The 15,485-nt window shown below is 41.4% G+C and overlaps 1 protein-coding gene across 1 annotated transcript in view; it reads left to right on the forward strand.

Annotated features, from left to right (window-relative positions):
- The window catches only part of LOC123745619 (snake venom 5'-nucleotidase), a 64,255-nt gene extending 51,584 nt beyond the window's left edge, over positions 1-12,671 (forward strand). Inside the window, exons 6-10 of the mRNA XM_045726348.2 lie at positions 7,189-7,352; positions 9,506-9,605; positions 10,965-11,126; positions 11,765-11,968; positions 12,337-12,671. Of these exons, the coding sequence (XP_045582304.1) occupies positions 7,189-7,352; positions 9,506-9,605; positions 10,965-11,126; positions 11,765-11,968; positions 12,337-12,617 (911 nt within the window). The 3' untranslated portion in view covers positions 12,618-12,671. The remainder of the gene's footprint in view (positions 1-7,188; positions 7,353-9,505; positions 9,606-10,964; positions 11,127-11,764; positions 11,969-12,336) is intronic.
- The last annotated feature ends 2,814 nt before the right edge of the window (positions 12,672-15,485 follow it).

The following is a 15,485-nucleotide window of genomic DNA, read 5'->3' on the forward strand; positions in this document are numbered from 1 at the left end:
AAGTATATAGGACCGGCAGTTGGGTTTAAAGCCTAGTATATAGGAATGTCGGTTGGGTCGGCCCGCTGTCATTAGATAGCAAACACGGGACATTATTGGTAACATCAATGGAATATAATTTTACGACAGTTAATGATTACACACTTTTCACGGAGCGAGTATGTCACTGTCGATTTCACAACAATAATGAGGCAATGAGACCGAATGTGTGTATAGTGAAAATAACTGTAAAAGATAAACATATATACGAACTAACGATAACACAATCCCAAGTTGTTTATTTTGTCAACAGACAGCAGGAGGTGTTGCTGCGTATCTCTGCTCTCACATCTCTTGAGTAAACACTGTCTTCTTATCTTGAGGTTATCTTGAGATGATTTCGGGGCTTTAGTGTCCCCGCGGCCCGGTCCTCGACCAGGCTTCCACCCCCAGGAAGCAGCCCGTGACAGCTGACTAACACCCAGGTACCTATTTACTGCTAGGTAACAGGGGCATTGGGTGAAAGAAACTCTGCCCATTGTTTCTCGCCGGCGCCCGGGATCGAACCCGGGACCACAGGATCACAGTCCAGCGTGCTGTCCGCTCGGCCGACCGGCTCTTAGTCTAAGCTAAATGATATAACGTAAGCTTTAGATATCAAGGAATATGGAAGAAAGCACCTTAATTGCCCCAACAGCAGAAGCCTTGAGATAAACAACTGAAAAATCTATCTCATTAGAATATGGATCCAAGGAATGTAGGCATATATAAATTAAATTCCTGGTCTTGGGGTAAGATTTTGTAAACATATGAAGACTGTACAATGTACATATATCCTCGTAATGATATTATATTAATTTCAAGTTTAGGAAATCCTAACTATTCGTGACATATAAGAAATGGGCAAGTATTCGCCAGCTATTGACACTGACGTTTAAATCATCTCAAGATAACCTCAAGATAGACGAATCACTACACCATATACCGAAAACACACATAAACACACGGTTACCACACTGCCCTAAATGTGAAGATAATTTAAGTTTAGTTTGATGTTGGTCTTAATGATCCCAGAGGATCATTAAGACCAATGCAAGAACTGTCGGATCAACCAGCAAGTATACGTTAGCCTTGAACATAGTTGAGGACTAAAGTAAACTTAGTTTACACACACCGAGAAGTGGATTACACCTCTGAATATAATTGTTTTTGGGTGTGAGTTGGGGGGAAGCGGAGTATTTTGATGTTAGGCTTTAGTGCCATCATAGTTACGCATTATGCTGCAAGTATATTTTCCTGTTTAGGATTGACATTAACTAAACTTTATATATACATAGTAGACAAAAACTGTATATATTCGAAAACAGTGCATACGTTTATCAGTCACTTTATAAGATCGGACTGATGACCTACAGAAGTAGTCGTCAGAGCTTACCACACACCTGTCACACAAGATTAACAAATCCTGTATTTCAAGGAGCGCTCGATCGGGCATAAACCATCGCAGGAATGAACTAAGAAAATATTAATATAGCTGATTTTTTTATTGTGGGTTATGGTTGATCTCAAACTGGGACCTCAACATTTGGGAATAGTGATCTCAACATGGGTATAGTTACCTCAACATATGGCTATAGTTGACCTCAAAATGTGGCTATAGTTGACCTCAAAATGTGAGTATAGTTGACCCCAAAATGTGGGAATAGTGACCTCTACTTCCCATCAAGATCCAAAGAATTTGTTTCTCACGGATTTCAAGTCTTTAACCTATTGTGCAACCTTATTCTGGAAAGCCTGGGCGTGGTCACAGTAGGTCAATACCAGTATCGGTTTCGTCTGTCAAGAGTGATGATCTTGGGTCACCAAGAGGTCAGTATATATGCTGGGACTCGCCGTGATGACCACCGCACTAAGTATTTATAAATTCGGTTGTAAGTGACCATCTCTTGAAGAGAAAAGACTGGAGGAAACGAGCGATTATATAAGCGGTAGTTCACAGTTTTGACGTTGTTAGCTTTTGAGTATCGTCTGGAGACCTAAGTCTATTGTTTACTTCATTGATGGGTATTAACGAGCTTCCGTCGTCACTATAATAGATACTAACGAGCTTCCCTCGTCACTATGATGGATATTAACGAGCTTCCCTCGTCACTATGATGGATATTAACGAGCTTCCCTCGTCACTATCATGGATATAACGAGCTTCCCTCGTTACTATAAGATACTAACCACTATAATAGATACTAACGAGCTTCCCTCGTTACTATAATGCACTGTTAGCTGGATGTGTTGGTAATAAGACAAGAGGTGAAGACTAAAGTTGGACAGAGAAGGGCAGGTTGAATGCTATAACTCATGTCCTTTCCCGTTGAAGTTAACCCCTGTTCCACCCTTGTTCGTGCCGACTGCGTCGTCACCCAGTATACAAAACAATTATGGAAATGATATTCCGATGTCAAAGGCTGGCCAGGTAGCTTTTGTCACTTTTCACGGTGAATTGTTTATGTTTTTTTTCAGCTTAGTTTTATTCGCGTGTACTTTGTTTATTTAAGTTTGTTACATATAAACGTTTGTGGTATTGGTCGAACAGACCATTTCGGTATAAAAATGATGGGATTCTTTTTGTAGGTTAATCTTGTACTGCTCCACACCTTCCCCAACTCCTATCCTCTCCACAAACCACTTGGGCTGGACGGCAGAGCGACAGTCTCGCTTCATACAGGTCGGCGTTCAATCCCCGACCGTTCAAGTGGTTGGGCACCATTCCTTCCCCCCCCCCTCCCCGTCCCATCCCAAACCCTTATCCTAAGCCCTTCCCAGTGCTATATAGTCGTAATGACTTGACGCTTAAGAACTGATAGTTCCGTTCCGTTCTATACTTCCCTTCTACACCCCATCTACTACCTATCCTGCCCCATACTCTCTCCCAAAATAAATATACTGATATACATACATACGTACATATCATTTTGGATTCGAACCTGCGTTCTGGTGAGTCCCAGACACCTGCCCTAACCGCCTCGGCCACGATGGGTTGGTCGGATTCTGTACCATCGTGGCCGAGTCGGTTAAGGGCAGGTGTCTCGGATTCAGACACAAGTTCGAATCAAAAGTCGTCTAATCTTGTACCATCTGTGTGAAAGAAAAAGTAAAGCGGACATAGCGATAGAAGAAAATGGGTGCCGCGTTTGAGTCTTATATACGGGAGCGATGATTTCATTGTGTCAGCAGTAAGGAGCCTTATATAACGAAGCGAAGCGGAGGTGACTGTAGGTGCTGTCAATGGGCCTTCATTATGCAAGAAAGACGGTCTGTTTGTGCAAGGAATGGGGCCCTTTGTGACGCAAAGCATGGTGCGTCTCGTGTATGCAAATGGTGGTTGTTTGGAAACATAAATTATCATGCATTTCTTATCTTCAAGTTCCTCCATCCCACCTCCTTTCTTTCTCCATCCCTACATCCAGTTCATACGTTTCTCCTGCGTTATCCCTCCTCACTCAGGTAGTTACCCGCCTTGCGCGACGCCTGTCAACCCAGATTACTTCCCTCCCTTCCTACATATCTTCCTTCCGACATACCCTTTTTCAGGTAATTTCCCTTCCTTCCTTCCTTCCTTCCTTTCCCGGTTTCCCTTAGCCGTAGTTTCCTCCCTCAGCATTGTTTTTTTCCCTTCTCTCTTCATCTTACAGAATGTTATATTTGTAATAGGTGGAATTGTGACCCCGTAGGACTCAATTACACACTCGCACTTCGGTACACAGTTTAACCCAACTGGTATCGCGCCTTCTCTCAATTTCCCCTCCGTAGACAAGGCAGCGGTTTAGCCTAGCCAAAAGCGTCTGAATCTGGTCGACCCACCTAGCCTACCGGAGCCGGTAATCATTCGGCCCCACGAAGCGTCAATATTGCCGTGGTTTCAATATCCTTAAACCCCGCAATTTTTATCCCGGAGTTGATAGCGTCAAAACGTAGTCCCGTCAGTAAGACGAGAGGTTGTGCACGCTCACGGGGGCGTTAAATAAACGTTGCTGCATCAACGTTGTTTGCAGTTTGTCTAGGTGGGTGGATCAGGGGTGAGTGTAGGCGAGATGTTAGGTTGGTGGGAGGGGTCAAGATGCCAGGTCACATCGAGCAGTGGTGGGTGTGGGGCGTGGGACGTATGTACGTACGTGCGTGGGACGTATGTATGTACGTACGTACGACCGTGTGTGTGTGGGGGGGGGGGTGGTGGTATTTGGCGTGGTTAGCTCTCAGTGACGTGAGCGGATGTAAACATCACAAACTTACATTTGAAGCCTCGGGTATTAAATAAAGGTGAGCAAGGAAGGACCCGAGTGAGTCCCGGAATGTGTTGACGGACGTAAAGGAACAATTATTATTATTATTAATATTAGAAGGCACCCACCACCTAGCACTTCCAGGTGAGGGCTTCAGGTGAGTGATTGATGTATGTTTGACAGGTGATAGATGGGCGAAGTCAACCACGGACACCTCGTACTCACAGGTAAACTCCCCACGAATTAAATTCGAGCAAATCAATTTGATTCAAAGAAAAAGTCAGAATATTACAGAAAATTCGAGCGGCGACGCTACCCGCGTCCTGAAGAGGGTAGACTGTGTTAATTAACTGGGTCCTGAACCCACTGATTGCTTGAAGAGATAACGTATCTCTAATGTAACGTTATTTTCAAACCTGAACCAGCGTTAACAAAATATTTAATTCAATACATATAACAATTAAAATAACAGTACAGTGTATGCAAATTAATCTATACATATTAAAACAAAAATAAATTGGTAAACAATGGAGGAAGAAGAGACATAAATTTTCTCACCACCAAAACGCATCAAAGTACTTAAATATAGAGCCCTTGAACATGACATGATTCTATGGGTCAAATGACGCAGTGGTCGTGTACTGTTTGAAGCCTCGCCTGTGAATGATGAACTAAGCCTCGCCTGTGAATGATGAACTAAGCCTCGCCTGTGAATGATGAACTAAGCCTCGCCTGTGAATGATGAACTAAGCCTCGCCTGTGAATGATGAACTAAGCCTCGCCTGTGAATGATGAACTAAGCCTCGCCTGTGAATGATGAACTAAGCCTCGCCTGTGAATGATGAACTAAGCCTCGCCTGTGAATGATGAACTAAACCTCGCCTGTGAATGATGAACTAAGCCTCGCCTGTGAATGATGAACTAAGCCTCGCCTGTGAATGATGAACTAAGCCTCGCCTGTGAATGATGAACTAAGCCTCGCCTGTGAATGATGAACTAAGCCTCGCCTGTGAATGATGAACTAAGCCTCGCCTGTGAATGATGAACTAAGCCTCGCCTGTGAATGATGAACTAAGCCTCGCCTGTGAATGATGAACTAAGCCTCGCCTGTGAATGATGAACTAAGCCTCGCCTGTGAATGATGAACTAAGCCTCGCCTGTGAATGATGAACTAAGCCTCGCCTGTGAATGATGAACTAAGCCTCGCCTGTGAATGATGAACTATAGCGATGAGAATGATAATGAGTATTTAGGGAAAGTACATACATACAAAATGAGTTACAAGCAGAATGTTGGATTTCTAGGTCGAGCTACTATGCCTAAAGCCACTAATACACACACAGCATTTCTGGCATAATTGTTAGAACTAAACCACGATAAAACTCTGTACAGCATTTCGACGTTACACCCACCAACACAACTGTAATCACAGATATAATAAGGATATAATAAGGACAGATATAATAAGAACCTAATCTAATCTGCCCGAAACGCTTTGCGTAATAGTGGCTTTAGGCATTGTATGTACTAGCTCTATCTATTAATCCAACAAACTTTGTAAAATCTCTTGTAAGTATGTACCTTACCTAAATAAACATTTATTTATTATTTATTTATTAAGGATGCAAAGTGGTTTGACCCACGAACGCGATGTTAGTGCAATGACGGGTGTTGATTGGTCCTTGTCTCATATCAAGACTTGACACGCAATACTCACCAACCTGTTGACAGCATCACTAACCTATCTCATCGCAAATCTTATTTGTCACCTTCCTAATCTAATCTCAGCCGCTACGGACATTGAGCTGAAATTTAGTGGCTAGCGGGCAGGTACGTAAGTGCTTGCGTAAGTGCTTTGGTGAATCTGGCCCTAACTTAGATTAATTAACACGAATGGTGGAGAATATACGTCAGTCCCCGCTTCCACACCCTTAATGTTTTGATACGTTTTCTTACACCTTACACCTTTCACCTAGCAGTAACTAGGTGCCTGGAAGTTAAAGACAGATGGTGTGGGTGTCGTCCCGGAAGTCGACATGAAATGATTTATTCTCAAATGAAACGAGAATAATTCATTTGGACTAGCGTTTCTATCCATTTTTCCTATATGGTTTCTATCCATTTTCGTCCCATTCTCTTCTTGTTCAACCACGTTCTCACCTGTGGGCCCCTACAACTACGTTCTCACCTGTGGACCGCTACAACCACGTTCTCACCTGTGGACCGCTACAACCACGTTCTCACATGTGGGCCCCTACACCAAAACAGATAAAGCTAGCAACATTGAGAGAGGCCATTACTGCGACAAATACACCATATTCATATGTCACAAGCCCTGCCTTGTTATTCTCAGTTAAAACTGCACATAAATAATAACCGGAGGTACTTAGTTCCACACTCGTAAGAGCTTCTTGTTATTGCAGGATGAACAACCCAGCGGGTTTTCTTCCTATTGGGGAGTGTAATACATGCTGCTATGGCGGTGTGTCCACTCACAGCCTGAGTGGCGCTGCCCAATAAACTCGTCCCTCGGGGCAAAACGTTAAAACTTTAAATTTTGTTGGAGTACAAAACATATCACTTGCCCCATGGACCACTAGAAATTCTTCCATGGATCCCAAGGGGTCCATGGTCCACCGGTTTGGAACCATTTCTCTAAGGGGATACTTCTGCAAGCCTAACCATTTGTACAGTTCTCTCAGCATTTGTTTCCTTCTCCCGTTAATACCACACCATCTTGTGAAAGATGGTGTGGTATTACCGTATTTATTAAATCCATAAATTACATATATCTTCATGTGTCCTTTAGTTTTCTACTTTCAATGTATTACATAAACCTAAGTTGTATACAATGTACAGAGAACCATACTTATCGGTAAATAATTCAATAGGATGAATAGGCTTCAAAAGCTTACCAGTATGGTTCTTGCAGACCAAGAGATCCTGGAGGCGATGGTGCAGTACAAGGAGAGGATCAACCTGACCATGTCTGAGAATGTAGGCAAGTCGTACGTCTTCCTGGACGGCAACAGACTCTCCTGCAGGATGAGGGAGTGCAACATGGGCAACCTCCAGACCGACGCCATCATTCACATAGTGAGTTCTGGAGTTGTTGCTGGTAATTAGTCCTATAAAGATGTAAACAAAAAAACTGGAATACACTGATAGCTGTATCCTATTTATGAACATAAGAACAAGGTAACTACAGAGTGCCTATTGGCCCATACGAGGCAGCTCCTATCTATAACCCCCCAATCCCACTCATAAACATGTCCAACCCACGCTTGAAACAATCGAGGGACCCCACCTCCACCACGTTAAGACCATAAGAACAAAGGTAACTGCAGAAGGCCTATTGGCCCATACGAGGCAGCTCCTATCTATAACCCCCCAATCCCACTTATAAACATGTCCAACCCACGCTTGAAACAATCGAGGGACCCACCTCCACCACGTTACGCGGTAATTGGTTCCACAAATCAACAACCCTGTTACTGAACCAGTATTTACCCGAGTCTTTCCTAAATCTAAATATAAAATCCTCCCTAAACCTATTTCTATGTGTTTATACACTAGTTTATTTTAATCCTGGTCTGTGTTCAGGAATAAGGTATTCTTGTTGATTGGTCTGTAACTGTGGTGGCCTTGACAACCCTCCAGAGACTGATAGACTTTTAGCCCAACACCTAACTCGTCTCTCTAATTTATTTTCATTTAATGGCTCTTAGGTCCATCACACACAGAGATCACACTAACGTGATGCATCAAATGAACAAATCCACAAGGGCAGTGACGAGGATTCGAACCTGCGTCTGGGAGCATCCCAGACACTGCCTTAATCGACTGTGCTACAACAGGGTTAAAAGGGTTGAAACACCCTGTCGTAGCTCAGTCGATTAAGGCAGTGTCTGGGATGCTCCCAGACGCAGGTTCGAATCCTCGTCACTGCCCTTGTGGATTTGTTCTTAGGTCCATCTTTTCCAACCATTTGGACTGGTTGGTACAGCAATGGTCTCGCTTCTTGCACATCTGTGTTCGATTCCTGATGGTCCAAGTGGTTGATCACCATTCCATTCCTCCATCCTGTCCCAGTTCCTTCTCTTCCTAGTGCTTTATAGTCAAACTAGCTTACCACTTTCTCCTGATAATGATTAACTTTATCTTTGACCATATCTATCAACCAATATTCTCCTCCCAAAATCTAATATTTACCTATTCATATCCTGAGAGTTGAGAATAATTAAATAGGTCATAACACAAAATACAGTCAATCTAGTCTAAAAAATACATAATACAGTCTATAGAAGCACCAGATGGGATAAATACGTGTACATAGGTATATGAATACATTGTTACGGCCCCCACTCTTGTGCCAGGTAAGTCCTCCGCGGGCTCACCATAGTCCGTGCTACTTGGAACTTTTGTTCCGAGCAGCTGAATCTAAACCTATATCTAAGCCACGGCAGTTCTATAGGAACTGCCGTGTTTCTGGGCTTTGGGACAAAACTGAATTAGAATCATGACTTGTTGTTGTTTTAGATTCAGCTACTCTGAACAAAAAGTTGCAAATAGTTCCACTATGGGCTATGGAGAGCAAATAATTCCACTATGGGCTATGGAGAGCAAATAGTTCCACTATGGGCTATGGAGAGCAAATAATTCCACTATGGGCTATGGAGAGCAAATAGTTCCACTATGGGCTATGGAGAGCAAATAGTTCCACTATGGGCTATGGAGAGCAAATAATTCCACTATGGGCTATGGAGAGCAAATAGTTCCACTATGGGCTATGGAGAGCAAATAGTTCCACTATGGGCTATGCAGAGCAAATAGTTCCACTATGGGCTATGCAGAGCAAATAGTTCCACTATGGGCTATGGAGAGCAAATAGTTCCACTATGGGCTATGGAGAGCAAATAGTTCCACTATGGGCTATGGAGAGCAAATAGTTCCACTATGGGCTATGGAGAGCAAATAGTTCCACTATGGGCTATGGAGAGCAAATAGTTCCACTATGGGCTATGGAGAGCAAATAGTTCCACTATGGGCTATGGAGAGCAAATAGTTCCACTATGGGCTATGGAGAGCAAATAGTTCCACTATGGGCTATGGAGAGCCCATAGTGGACTTACCTGGCACAGGAGCGGGGCTATAACTGGTGAAGATTGACTAGGTCAATTTGTCTATTCTATCTATTGCTATTATATTTCTAAAAACCCAATTCACCCATCATTGTGGCAATGTTACAGAACACCAAATTCCCAGACGACAAGCGGTGGGCCAAGACCAGCCTGGCGGTCCAGAATGGTGGGGGTATCAGAGCGTCTATCGACGAGCGAGCCTCCAATGGTCAGTATAACCCTCTATTTATTGCTCATGATATTATGCCATAGATAAAAGGGGTGAGATGGATGAGGGTTGATTTATAGGTATTTTTTTTCCTTTAGGGCCTTGTGCTATATACAGCCGAGTTATGGAGAATATAGTAAGCCTATACAGGACACATTTTCAGAGCAACAATATCAATTTTTTTTTAATCAAATATCATTTTTTTAAATCGAGAGTCCTAGAGGCCTGGTAAATGGAAAGATTATCATGTATTTGCCTCTAAATATTCGAAATACCATATATAACTTATGTTAATATATTAAACCAATAGTTAAGGAGATACAAAGCCTGTCATCTTGATACTGTAATCTGGTAAAATGATATTATGGACCAGTCTGCAAGATTAGCTAAGTTAAATATTTTATCATTGAAATTGAATTGAAATAAGTTTATTGAGGTAAAATACACACAAAGGGATGAGGTAGCTCAAGCTAAAAGCTAAATTTTATCATTATATTAAGATATCACTGCTTATAACCTCTTGCTACATTAAAATAGTATTGGTTAGAAATATTAAGATATTCCTCATTATACACTTTTGGAAAATAAACATTATATTAGTTTTACGTTATTTTGGCTATGTATTACAATCCCATTTTCTCGTTACACAAATACTGTATTGATTAGAGATATCTAATCTGTAGCCATTATAATTAATTTTTATATAATTTTGCACCAGTGTATTATTTGTTATCATAGATAATTTACAGTCACATTACAAGGTAAGAAATTAAGTGTTGATACTGTGTGCTACAATCATATGTAGCCTATTACATAGACTCAACCATATGTAGCTTATTACATAGATTGAACCATATGTAGCCTATTACATAGACTGAACCATATGTAGCTTATTACATAGATTGAACCATATGTAGCTTATTACATAGACTGAACCATATGTAGCCTATTACATAGACTGAACCATATGTAGACTATTACATAGACTGAACCATATGTAGCCTATTACATAGACTGAACCATATGTAACCTATTACATAGACTGAACCATATGTACCCTATTACATAGACTGAACCATATGTACCCTATTACATAGACTGAACCATATGTAACCTATTACATAGATTGAACCATATGTAGCCTATTACATAGACTGAACCATATGTAACCTATTACATAGACTGAACTATATGTAACCAATTACATAGACTGAACCATATGTAGCCTATTACATAGACTCATAGCGTATACTATGTACTGTACTTTGTGCTGCGAAGCAGATATTAAATACCTTACAAATATAATATTTATAATTAAATTTTCTACGTTCAACAATTTGACAATTGTTAACATTTCAGGCGTGATCACCATGGAAGATATCCTTACTGTAGCGCCATTCCAGAATACCATAGACATCGTTGAGCTTAAGGGCAAGCACGTCATGGAAATGTTTGAGCATTCCGTGTCTCAGTACGACCCTCAAGCGCTCACTCACCCTGGTGGATTTTTGCAAGTCTCCGGTAGGTTGACCGTTTTCTCTAATCGTCGTGACTATAGAAAACGAAATTGATAGTGTACAGTATCCATGTCTTTGTAACCCTGACCACTCCATTTGACAATACAGTAATTTAAGAATAATTAGGATAATCTATTTGAATATGTTGTTATATTGCTATTTATTGTTCACCCCATACCCGTCCTATGAGCTAGTTTAATTCATATATTAAATTAATTCATATATTATATGTCTATCCTGTATGTAGCGTAAAGTTCGTCATCAATATGTCCTAAACTCATATTCGTAGAGCTCTCAAAACACTGAAGAACACATTATGTTTCAGTGTAACATAGTGAGACGAGGCCAAAAGCGCATATAATTCAGCATTAATTGTTTTTTTAACGAAGCATATAGATGGAAAGAGATCACGGGAGACATCTCCCGTCACGTAGGGTGCAGTCGCACTTCCACAGATCTCCAGTATCAGCTCTTGATACTGGTAATGGCTCAAAAAGGGCCACCATTTACGGGCTATTCATGCCCGTGCCACCTTTTAGGTGGCTTAATCTTTATCAATCAATCAATCAGGAAAGAGAACACGAGGAGGGACTCACATTACACACAATATAACACATTTCTCACCTGTCTCTCGTATGGTAGGCTTCGTGGTGGTGTACGACGTCAACCTCCCGCCGGGGTCGAGGGTGGTGAGGCTTCAGGCTCGCTGTCAGGAGTGCCGAGTACCAGAGTTCCAGGACGTGAAGGACGACGCCATCTACAGCGTCGCCATGCCCTCCTTCCTGGCCAAAGGTGGCGACGGTTTCTCCGTCATTAAAAACAATAAGATCAACCACCATTTGACTGGTAAGTTTCCTGACGAAACTGGAAGAAAATTTCCTGACGAAACTGGAAGAAAAGTTTCCTGGTCGTCTGTGGAAGAAAATTTCCGATTTATTACACAAATGCAATTGTATTTTACACAATTGCAATTGTATTTATAGACATAATATAAATAATATAGTGTATGTTATATACCATTTATATAGCAGTAAGAGATTGAGTTTTTGTACTTTTATTATGTTTACAATTGTATTCCTGTTATTAATTTCCATGTGTTTATATATTTGGATATCTACGTTAATACTTTTTATACGAATATATTATGTATATAATTGAAGTTGGAAACATAACCCATACCAACGCCACAATAATTGCGGCTCCTATCATTCCAGGTCTACTGGACACAGATATCTTCCTAGAATACATCAAGCAAATGAGTCCGCTTTATCAAGGCTTGGAGAACCGTATCCTGTTTGTGGACTCGACGGACCTATGCCCTGCTATGCCCACTCGCACCCTCCCCTCAAAGACACCAGCCTACACCCTCCCTCGTGACAACGCCTCACGCTCTGCTGGGGGTGGAGGTGCATCCCTAGCGACGCAGGGCGCGGCCCTCCTGCTGGTGGTGACTGCGGCGGTATCTGTGGTGGTGATGGGGGAAAGAATGGTATAGTTTAATGGGTGTGCTAGCAGCCCTTGGAAATAGTTAAATAAATATTTGAAATAGTGCGGGAGTTTGAAGCTTGTTATAAGGTGAAAAAGGCAAAGGATGGAATTTGGTGTAGGGATGAAAATTCGCCTCTTTCAAGGCCATTACGATGCCTTACGACAGCATTAGTGTTATGGAGAGTGGTTTAAGATGCCATAAAGGCATTCTGGAAGTATTGTCACTGTGCAGACTTGGTGGTGTTTACCTCCGACCTCCATTAAACTTTAGATCCAACGTCGGACTCACTTTCGAAAATTGGCTTCTGGTGCTGTTTTTTTTCTGGTATCAGCGTCACTACTTAATATTATCAGTATTAATATGGAGTATCAATGGGTGATTGTTGCACAGCTAGGATGGAGGCGAGGAAAGGACACATTGTATATCTAAGATCAAACAGACATGGTCAAGACTTGGTCATGATTTAGTTAGCAGCTGGTCATTGGTCATTACCTAGTCAAGAACACACTGGCGGGCAGCTGAATAGGTTGACCATCAAAACAATAGGCTGTGCTGAATGAACAACTCTCCAGATAACTCCCTCTCCTCTTTGCTCAGCTCAGCTATAACTATTTTAGTGTATTTTAGTGAAGTGGCTGTAAGTGAAAGGGTGACTCTCCTAGTGAGCAACAATATTCAAGAGTAATTTTAATTCAAAATTATCAACGTTATTTCAACGATGAATCAACATTGCTGAAGTTCCTCTTGGATACTGTGACCACTCGGTCAAGGCTTCACAGATTTCATGTACTGTACAAGCAGCCCGTCCTCCAAAGACCCAAAAGTGATTCCATGCACCCGCCAAATCCCCTGTATATGAATGAAAAACGGTTTACACACGACTCACAATTGATTTCGTTCGAACACTTCCGGAACAAGTGCTTCACTGACAAATTTTATTCGAACCACAACACTGAAAATGCTTCGCCCACGTACTACAAATACAAATAATCGCCAACAGAACCTAAACAACTAACCTAACCTAACCTATGCCTATATATGTACAGTATCCTAATATAATATTAATTTATATTTGAAAAAAAATCCTGTTTTGAATGAACAGCATGTAAAATATTATGAATGCGTCTGTGAGGTCGACCGCTGGATGTAATGGACTTGAGTCGAGGACGAGTTGGTGGTACAAGACACAACGTGCCTAACAAGCAAACCTAAGACAAAACATGGCGTGTTTTAAGGCATTGTCTTGTGTCGTTTCTTGAACGAATATGTTTTAATAAGCAAGTGTAAATGTGCTAATATTCTAATTGAAATCGAGACAAAATTACATCCTGACAATCTCACTTGGTCCAGCATATGGCCACTTAACTTGTGAATAAACAAATCCATAAGGGCCGTGACAAGGATTCGAACCTGCGTCCGGGAGCATCCCAGACACTGCCTTAATCGACTGAGCTACGACAGGGTAAAAAGGGTTGAAACCGAAGTTCTACTGAACTTACTGGATCCGAAGTTCCAGTAAGTTGAAATCGAAGTTCAGTAGAACTTCGGTTTCAACCCTTTTACCCTGTCGTAGCTCAGTCGATTAAGGCAGTGTCTGGGATGCTCCCGGACGCAGGTTCGAATCCTCGTCACGGCCCTTGTGGATTTGTTCATTTGATGCCTCACGTTAGTGTGATCTCTGTGTGTAACAGGTGAATATTTTCATACATCCAAATGCATTTTATTATCAACTATTTAAAACATTCAGTGGGACTGTGTCTGCTGAACTAAATATCCGCCCACCCTCCTAAAATAACCATGTGGTCGACAGCACTACACATGTCATGGACCACCAGAAAGTAGACTTTTGTCGAACTGAATTTAGACAAACTGGAAAAGTTATTTATATTTATGATGCTATAACTCCTAACCTAACCATCCTAGGCCAAATACATGCTATCTGAGGCCTAATATAGTACACATATATGTGTTATATACTCAGTTATAGGCCTAGGAATATGCAGGCGAGGAGTCACAATAACGTGGCTGAAGTATGTTGACCAAACCACACACACTAGAAGGTGAAGGGACGACGACGTTTCGGTCCGTCCTGGACCATTCTCAAGTCGATTGTGTAGTGGATTGAAGGTTTGGTCAACACCTAGGAATATTTTAATTTGGTTTTAGCTTTATTTTTCCCGGATTCTATAAACAAATGCACAGAAAGTGGCTTACTGGGGCTCCATTACTATATATTGGTACGATCAACCCCATAGTTACAGAAAGTACTATCAAACAGGAGGATAGGTTGCTAAATACATATACATTATATTTTTAAGGCTGGTATTTTAATCAACTCTGTTGCAACATAATATAATTTAATTTTATATTAATGTGTTGTTTTTTATTTTTGTAAAATGTTCTCACTTCAAAACCAGTTTTGGTGTGATGTATGCTATACAGAGGGACCTATAAATAGATTTCTGGGGCCAGATTCACGAAAGCACTTACGCAAGCACTTACGAATCTGAACATCTTTCCTCAATCTTTGGCGGCTTTGTTTACAATTATTAAACAGTTAATGAGCTCCGAAGCACCAGGAGGCTGTTTATAACAATAACAACAGTTGATTGGCAAGTTTTCATGCTTGTAAACTGTTTAATAAATGTAACCAAAGGCGTCAAAGATTGAGGAAAGATGTACACGTTCGTAACTGCTTGCGTAAGTGCTTTCGTGAATCTGGCCCCAGGTGTATATAAACTAATTGGTACTTTATTCCTTGACTATTTTCAGGGGGTCAAGAGTAAAGTACTTGTTAGTCGGTCAGTATGTTAATGTGGCGGCCTTAACCCTCCAAAAGGTTGATAAAACTGAAGCCCAACACCAAGTAACGTA

The sequence above is a fragment of the Procambarus clarkii genome, chromosome 71 (genome assembly GCF_040958095.1).
Source record: "Procambarus clarkii isolate CNS0578487 chromosome 71, FALCON_Pclarkii_2.0, whole genome shotgun sequence".
NCBI lineage: Eukaryota > Metazoa > Arthropoda > Malacostraca > Decapoda > Cambaridae > Procambarus > Procambarus clarkii.